The following is a 9,218-nucleotide window of genomic DNA, read 5'->3' as shown; positions in this document are numbered from 1 at the left end:
ATAGATAGATAAAAGATAAAAAGATTTTGTACTTTTTATGGTAGAAGTAATCAATTTGTTCCGCTCAGACGACAAAGAAAACTGAAAAAAATCTAAATAATAGTGAAAGCTGCAGAAAAGTGTCTTTAAGTGAAAGATTTAAACTGGGAAATGGTTAAAAGTATGATGGGAAAATGAGTGGGACAATGAGAAACACGCAGAGTGACTTAAGCAAAAAGATTATGTATTTTATTATGTTGGGTTAAAACATACAACTTGGAAAACTATTATTTTTTTCTGCGGTTAGTCTTGTTTCCTGTTTCCTCGATTAACTACTTATCAGTTAGTGGCAGTAATGCACTTTAACTAGTTTACCAACCGCCATAAAACCTTACAAGTAGAAGAAGAGGTCGTTAGCTGCATAACGACACCTGTCCACCCCATACAATCAGTAAGAATCCAACCACTAACATGGCCAAGACCAAAGAGCTGTCCAGAGACTCTACAGACAAAATTGAACACCTCCATAAGGCTGGAAAGGGCGACGGGGAAAAATGTCCACTGTTGGAGCAATTATTAAAAAATGGAAGAAGCTTAACATTACTTTCAATCCCCATCAGACTGGGGCTCCATGCAAGGTCTCACCTCATGGGGTCTCAATGATCCTTAGAAAGGTGAGAAATCAGCCCAGAACTACATGTGATGAGCAGCTCAATGACTTGAAAAGAGCTGGGACCACAGTTTCCAAGGTTAATGTAGGTAATACAGTAAAACAGTGGTTTGAAATCCTGCATGGCACGGAAGCTTCCCCTACTTAAACCAGCACATGTCAACTTATTAAGTTTGCCAACGACCATTCGAATGATCCAGAGGAGTCTCGGTTTAAAAGGTGACTCATATAAAGATGGAGATCAAGTAGAAAAACAGGAGAAACTGTGTGTAAAACAGAAAAAAATTGTGATTCAGCTTCAATAGATACAGCTAGAATCTAGTTGGGGGAGGGGTCACACCAGAGGTGACAGAAAATAAGAACAAAGTTAATAATGAAAAGAAAAACTATATATCTTATTATACTGATTCAATAGATTGATCGAAAGAATAGATTTTAACACTTTTTTTTCATATATTTTAGTGTTTTGTAAATACGGTCTCATTGGATTTTTTCTCAAATGGAACACTCTGCTAAAGTGCAGCAGCATTATAAATCACTCATCCTGCTCAGAACCTGTAGTCAAATGGTGAACAGCATGAAAGCTCTGCAGTGAAGGAGGAAAGAATAGTCTGCTGAGAGTCCGTCGGCTCCCATTGGTTGGCCATCTCTGTACACGCCAGTGCTCCCAGTGCTGTTGCTAATGGCAACCAAGCTTCTGCAAACTGGGAACCAGCTCATCTGTGACTCTTCTGTAATGGGATGCCTTAGCCCTGCTCATCCTCCATGTTGTTATTTGTGCCCTTTTCCTTCCAGCTGTACGCCAAGCTCCAGTGCATCAAGGCAGAGATCAAGGACGTGAATGATGAACACGTTAGGAGCCGACAGGAGCTGGAGCAAACGCAGAACGAGCTCACCAGAGAGCTCAAGTTCAAGTGAGTCCAGCAAGCACCACAAAATGGAGTTAAATTATTTAATAAATCTGGGATTTTATAAGATTTTATAAACAAAATAGGCTTCTTTCAAGTACAACAATTAAGATGTATGCGTAGTTACTACGACTTAAAGCTTATAAAGCAAGATATAATTCTATGAAAGCATTATATTTTGTTTTTATAGCTAAAGAAATTTGCAATCAATGGAATTTCTAAGTAAAGCTCAAATATCATTTTTAAAGCGAGAGTCTCACACTTATTATGGTGAGTTTACCACAAATAAGGATTCAGATTGGTACATTTAAACATAAAGTTAGAAGATACATTTTTTAGACTTTCAAAAAAAAAAAAAAAAAGCACTGTTCAAAATAAGAGCTCAATATAATTTGTTTAAATGCCTAATGTTCCTGAACAATGTAAAATGAAACAATTTGGAGTTTTAAAATTAAGGCTTACAGGAACTTTTCAAAATAAAAAGGGTTACTCCTAATAACCCTTACATATAATGTATTAGGGTTTTTATGAAAAACCCTAATACATTATATGTAAGGGTTTTTTTTTAAACTCTGAATGTATTCTGGAAGTGATTTTTTTTTGTGTTTCTTTCAAATTAAAGCTCATAAATATTTCTTAAATTAAAACACTGGAATTTTCATTTTCCAACTATTAGAACAACAGGACAACGAATATCTTGATTAGTTTTAAATTTATTTCATTTTTATGAATCTAGATCTCAGAGGGAGAATAAGAACATCTTAATGCTGTTATACTGTTTATACATACATTTTATAGTCTATTTATACATACCCTCTGTACACTTGTAATGCATATTTATATCCTGTATAGCACTTCTGGATAGATGCTAACTGCATTTCGTTGCTTGTACTTGTGACAGTGCAATGACAATAAAGTTGAATTCTATTCTATTCTATTCAAACAAAAACTGCAAATAAAAAACATAAGGATGAAAGCATCCTTATGTTTTTTATTTGCAGTTTTTGTGTTTTTGGCCATAAATGTTCAATTATCTTTTGGATTTCCAAAAAAGTAAAAAAAAAAAAAAAAAAAACTATCCACTGGACTTTGTTTTTCAATTTTAAAGACATTTCGCTTCCTGGACTGGAGCAAAATGTCTTCAAACTTGGAAACAAAATCCAGAGGATTGTTTTTTAACTTTTTTTTTTTGGAATGACTATGACCTGGATGACTGAGAATCTTCATCAGCATCTTTATGATTTTTACAATTTATACTGCTGTCACTTTAACATCTGTAATAATCGCTTTGCCGAAACAAAAAAAAAAAATCTAACATTTCTGGCAAATGTGAGATGAAATTTCCAGCTTCAGGATAATGATGTCAGATTTTAAGAGACTCTGTGATGTATAATTAGACTCCTGCTCTGATATGTGTCATGAACACGCAGGTATCTGATCATAGAAAACTTCATCCCTCCAGAAGAAAAGAATAAGATCATGAACAGGCTGATGTTTGACCCTGAGGAGGATCAATGGAAGTTCAAGCCTCTTGTTCCAGATGACAGGTTGGTTCTTCTTACCCTTAACACTTCTAAATCTGGAATTGATCATTTCAATCAACAATTCAGGATTAAATATTCTGTTTTTTTATTTCCAATTGTTGCTTTTTTGTATCACTAATTGTCATAATGCATTTTCACAGTAAATCTTCACAGATGAAGAAAAGACCGGCATCAGCAGTTGGATACAAACGACCCATCAGTCATTACGCGCGAGTAGCCCTGTCGATGGGAGCTCATTCCAGATACAGGGTACAGGAGGGGGTTTTTGGCCTGTTTTACTTATGCTTTGAAGACAAAAAGCTGTTTAAACAGTCATCCTGTAAGGGAGGGGGTTCCTTTTGGGGAATAAATGTAAAGATAAATGATAACAATAAAATAAAAATAGACATACCCACATGTATAATCATATTTGGCCCATAGGACAGTCTGCTAAAAGCTAAAGAAGTGAAATCAGGGATACCACCTTGTTAAGTTTTTTTCATACAGTCATCAGCATTAAAGTTGTATGAATTTCAGGCCGTCAAATTATTTTTAATTATCATTTTATTATGTTGGTATAGATAAACACCCAAAACTATTTCTTAAAGTTATTCATAGACACTCATAGTTTGTCAAAAGATGTGGCATAATTTGTTTTTTTGTTTGTTTTTTTTTTTACCATTAACACTTCATTGGCATTATTTTGGCTAAATATCAGAATTTTTTCTTGGTAGTAAGAATGTTTATCATTTCCTGTTTTATTACCTCCAAAACCATTTTTGATGCATGTTTGGGATCATTGCCGTAATAAACATAGAGATGTGTCCATGTATTAATCTGGGGAGCCACCAAAAATAAGATCTATCCATGTTTTTGTACTGACCTAAAATGTCCCTGTTCCAAAAGTTCTCAGCTGCACACATGAAGACAGATAAAAGCAGGGACTTAAATCTCCCTAACTTCTGAATTAGTGGAATTAGTGGACAAGCGCTATCTTCAGCTAAGTCAGGTTCAGCGTCTTTAATGTGAAGGAAACTGACTTTTCAAGCATGATGATGGCGGAATCATGGTAAGGGTTATTTTCCTTTGATTGCATTGCAAAAGCTGTCTAAAAGCATTAAAACAGGTTACCTCAAAGGCCCATAGTTCTGATTTCAAGTATTGAAACAGTGAATGAATAAATAAAACTTTGCATTAAAAATAATGTAATAAGAAAATCAGCAAATATAAGATTAGTTCTTCTACCACTAGGTTCATTCTGTTAGGCGAACATCTATGCAGATTTTTTCTGCTTAAACCAAACCTGAAGTTTCTATGTATGTAATGCAGCGTTTTTCGTGAATGAAGTGAAATCCTAATGCAGCATCACTTACGTTGATCTCCCTCTGGCCATTTTTGTGTAGGCTGAGAATATCATGTTTCTAGAGCTGGATGTGACCCCTCCGAACCCCTCAGCTCTGACGGACGGGGAGCAGAACCAAAGTCCCTCTCTGAACAGCTCGCCCACTAAGGACAAAGGAGTCTCCAAGTCCCAGTCCTGGTGAGCCTTAATATTACCTTTTATCACAGATCAACAATACTTTTTTTTTTTTTCTTTTAAAAGTGACTAAATCTTCACAGTTAAAATCCATTTTAAAACACATCAGGTTTCCATGAAATAAGAATAAAATGAAAATTAATCAACACAATAGAAAAAAAGGAACCATATATTTGTCATGATTTTACTAAGGTTCAGACCCAAATGCAGAAGACCGAAAAGAGAGACCAGGGAAAAGGTTTAACAAGTTTTATTGAAGAGATAATTCAGAGAGAAGTGTTGCTCTGAACACTGCTCAACTGAAAAGTGAGGGGAAGACACAGCGGTTAGTTCAGGTTCAGTGGGAAATTGGACTTGTGAACTTGGAGAAGAGGTTTGGTTGCTGTTTTCAGAGAAGTTGTTGAATCCTTGACTCCAGTCTGTATGCTGCAGTTCCCGTGTTTTTCTGATTCGGTGGAGGGTGGAACAGGGTTACCCAGTATGCGGTTGTTTGTAGATCAACAGAGAAACTGAATGCCAGTAAGATTTCCTGCGGTACTTGAACGGGTCGTAGTGGAGATGAATCCCTTTCTCAGTGCGAAGCTCAAACGATCTCTTGGAGAAAGGGGATCCAAACCTCCTGTTTGAACCCCAGCTCAGTTTGTAGCTCAGTTGATCCTTCCAGGGAGAGAAGGTCCGAAAAATCCAGTTTGCAGGATGACTTCCTGCCGAGAGGCAAAGACAAAACAATGTTAAAACTCAGGTTGACTAGAACTCAGTTTGACTCAGCAAAACTCAGCTTGGCTAGAGTACCCCAAACTGGCAAACACTCTGGCGTCGAGGTAGTGGCAGTCAGCAGCTTAAGAGCGCTCCGTTAACAAGGAAACCATCAGAAGGTGTGTGAGGAGGCGGACAAGAGCCAGGCGCCTCCTGGTGGCGGAAGGGAGACAAACACAGAAACACAAACACACAGACAGGAGTCCTGACAATATTAAAGGGATACAAATAAGCCTAAAAAACATCTAATGTAAAAATCGAAACTCAGAAGCTTTCAAAGTGTTAAAAGATGCCTTTGAGAAGTGATTTCACAGCAGACAGAAATATGTATGAAGCTAAGAGGGATGGAAGGAGTAAATCCATGTAGTGCTTTAAAAACAAATAAGGGATCTTAAAATGAATCCTTAAAGGAGTTTGCAGCCAGTGAAGTGAAGCTAAACTGGTTGAAATGTGCTCAAACCTCAGAGTACTGGTTAATGGACAAGCTGCAGCATTTTGCACCCTCTGGAGATCAGTGATGGACTAATCACTCACCCCTACAGAAAGGGCTTCACAGTAATCCAGCAGAGTAGTAACAAAGGCGTGGATAGCTGTCTCAAAGTGCTGCATAGAAAGAACTGACTTTATTTCAGCCAGCTGTCTCTGATTGAAAAAGCCAGATTTAACAACTCCCTTCATCTGACTTTCAAATGTGAGACCGGCGTCCATTTTGAACCTCAGGTTGGTGACAACTGGGTTTATACTGGGCCAACAGAAGCTAGAAGACATTGAAGTTAAGGCTGCACACCATGTGTGCCTGTTTTCTTTGGAGGAATGTAGATCTGACAGTCGTCTGTATAAAAGTGAAATACATCAAATCTGAACTCCTAGTTACAGCTGTGAAACTGCTTCCTGTTTAGTGCTGGCCAAATACCGTAAATCCTCTAATATTGGCCCGTATTCCATTAGCGGCCGGGTCTCTAATAATGGCCTGTCTCGCTGTCGGTGGAGGTAAATAGAGGCCGGACTCTTATACAGGCCGGGGCTATAATTAGAACCGATGATGTTCCTGGGCAGTCCTCAACAACTTGTGATAGCAACATACAAGTACCACAGGGGGCAATGTTTGCTAAGGAATCCAAGCCTTTAGCATGGGAAGTCCTATCCTCACACAGAGATCGCAGTGGCCTTACACAATCGTTCTGATCTGTATGACAAATGTGATTACCGGTAGGTCTGCTGGTAACCAGGCAGCGTTAAAATGACAGAAGTTCATTGGCATTCGAGGTTCTGACTTTCCCTTGAAATATATGATAGCCTACTGGTAGCCTACTTCCACTCAGCCTGCTTCAAATTAAATTTCGCTGTGATGGCAGAACAGTTTCTATTAATTTTTTTAAAACTTTGTTTCGCAAGTCATTTTGGCCAAGATTCCATTCTGTTTCTTTTATTTTTTCGTATTTCCGTGCAGAAAAATTGCAGCTGCTGGAAGATGTCTGAATAATGTTCTATATACCGTTATGATAACTGTACTTTTTCAATAAATGAACCTAGTATTTTGTAGGTTCAAAGAGACACAAAATCATGTTTTTATTCATTCCACTGGTAGTCTGTTTTATATAGAAATGGAAATAGAGGCCTACCTCTAATTCTAATTCTGGCCTCCTCCCAATAATGGCCTGGACCAAGATGCAGCTGAGTGAAATAAAGGCCCTGTCCTATATTAGAGGATTTACGGTATGATGGATATAAATGGGTAAGATTTATCTAAAAAATTAACTAACAATGATCCAATGTTTGATACTGTATCCTTTCGCACATAAACCACATGAGGCTTTTTTTAATGTGAGCTTATCATGTTTGATGCATTTTTTAGTGCTTAAAAACATTTATTTCTGTTTTTGTGTTTTTGTTTTTTTAAACAGAACGAAAAAAATACTAAAATATGTCTGTTTAACAAGAATTTAAAAAATCATGACTGTATTATATCTGCTTTCCCTGGCAAAGAGATTCCAAATATCAGTGTTTCCATTAAAAGAAAAAACAATGTATTCATACAACCTAAAATAGAAAGCAGAAAACTGTTAGTATCCAACAAGGCTAAAGAGCAACAAAGGTGGCTTTATGCAGGCCTCAATTTCTGGTTTAATTGCTCAAAATATCTCCTACATTTGCTTTAATTTAAATACTTACCAGTTGATCAAGCTGAATCTTTAGATTTTTAGGATTAAGGAGAAATAACTGAAGCAGGTTTGCAGAGGGTTAGTATTTAAATGCAACCTTTAGAGAAGACTTTTTATCACCAAGATCTCTCGAAATCTTTGAGGCGTTTACCTTTATAAAAAAAAATAAAATCGCAAAAAATTTTATCCCATAAAATGGGCATGATCGTTGTAGCATGTATTGGTTACCTTTAAACTTTAATACATTAAGTATCGGGATACATTTTCACAGATTAGGCTGAACTGTATTAGTTTTTCTAAATGGGAAAAATGTGTCTTGGGGTTTTAAATCCACCTTTTGCTACAAAGATTTGTATTTACTTTATTACTTCAAAATGATGGTTTGAATTTGAAACCTGCATCAGTATGATAACTGAGCCCTAAGCGGTTTAGAGTCAATACATTTCTAAATGGGATTATTCAGGATTAACCACACACTCCCTCAGACATCCTAATCTCTTGGTTTTATCTGTCATTTACCATTTAATCTCACTATTGCTGGATAATCTTTATAACCTGTCAGTAAATTTTGAGTGAAAATAAAAACAGATAATTATTATCCTTATCTATTAATCTTTCTTTGCTTTTTTTTTACAGGTGTCCGAGCCAAAAGTCCATGGCTTCCTCTTCTTCTAACAATTCCTTGGCAGGTTGTCAGACTGCCACGACTGCAGTGGCAATGTAAAGCTTTATTACAAATAGTTTTTTACATTTTTATTTATTTTATTGCTTCAGTTTTGGTCTGTTTGCCGTATTAAAGACATTTAAGCGAGGCCTACAGCCGCGTCACAAACATACATCATCACCTCTGCTGCCTCTAAAGAAGGCATAACCATAGAAAACAGGAAGCTAACAGACCAGACAAACCTCAGAGACTTTGTGAAACTTCCCCCCCTGAGTGTTTTTGGATTAAACCGTTCCTCTTTTTTTTTTGCATGTTTGAATCAAAGATGCTTTGGATCATAGTTTTGAAAGAAAGGCTATTGCACTGAGCTAAATGTGGTAAGTGTCTAACAGAGAAATAGGTTCCAATAGAGACCAGTTTAAATCTCAATAAATCATAAGATATCTGTATATATTCAATCTATTGTTTTTTGTTTTTTTTTCAGGGTAGATTTGATCCATTTTTATGTAAAAGAAAGACTTAAACATTTAGAAAAGTTTTGTCTGTGTTAGCTTTTGGAAATGAGATTAGTAAAAAAAAAAAAGTTTGCTTATTGGTCAGATGTGGTACCGAAACCTGAATGATGACCTTTATCCGTGTTCAGTCCTCTGTCTTTCTGTGTCTAATTCAACTCAGATGTCTTGAAAAACTGTCATTAAAACAAAGAATGTGATGCTTGTTGGACCTCAGTAATTATTTATTTTAAAATAAGAAATGAAATCCCGAGATCATGTAACAACAGTGTTGCGATTGTGTCAGTGGTGAGAAAAAACGATAATATTTCATTGTTAACGAAAACCAGAATTTCTGTTAACAGAAGTCGCTTATTTTTACAGATCTGGTTGAAGATATTGCCTGGATCAAATAGTATAAGATCAGACAAATAATCGTAATTTTATGTTTCGTGGCCAAGAAATGACCATTTATTTACCTTATTTAGACTGATCAGAGAAGGAAGGAAGGAAGGAAGGAAGGAAGGA

General features: G+C 36.4%; 1 protein-coding gene across 1 annotated transcript in view; it reads left to right on the top strand.

The window, feature by feature from the left end:
* The window catches only part of kif3c (kinesin family member 3C), a 23,281-nt gene extending 14,373 nt beyond the window's left edge, over positions 1–8,908 (top strand). Inside the window, exons 4-8 of the mRNA XM_015371757.1 lie at positions 1,445–1,563; positions 2,988–3,104; positions 3,242–3,350; positions 4,484–4,620; positions 8,172–8,908. Coding sequence (XP_015227243.1) covers positions 1,445–1,563; positions 2,988–3,104; positions 3,242–3,350; positions 4,484–4,620; positions 8,172–8,259 — 570 coding nt within the window. The 3' untranslated portion in view covers positions 8,260–8,908. The remainder of the gene's footprint in view (positions 1–1,444; positions 1,564–2,987; positions 3,105–3,241; positions 3,351–4,483; positions 4,621–8,171) is intronic.
* Positions 8,909–9,218: the final 310 nt, after the last annotated feature.

This window comes from Cyprinodon variegatus, unplaced genomic scaffold (genome assembly GCF_000732505.1).
Source record: "Cyprinodon variegatus isolate N-32 unplaced genomic scaffold, C_variegatus-1.0 Scaffold64, whole genome shotgun sequence".
In the NCBI taxonomy this organism is placed as follows: domain Eukaryota; kingdom Metazoa; phylum Chordata; class Actinopteri; order Cyprinodontiformes; family Cyprinodontidae; genus Cyprinodon; species Cyprinodon variegatus.
The sequence above is the reverse complement of the archived record's forward strand: the minus strand, read 5'-3'. Positions and strand labels throughout refer to the sequence as shown.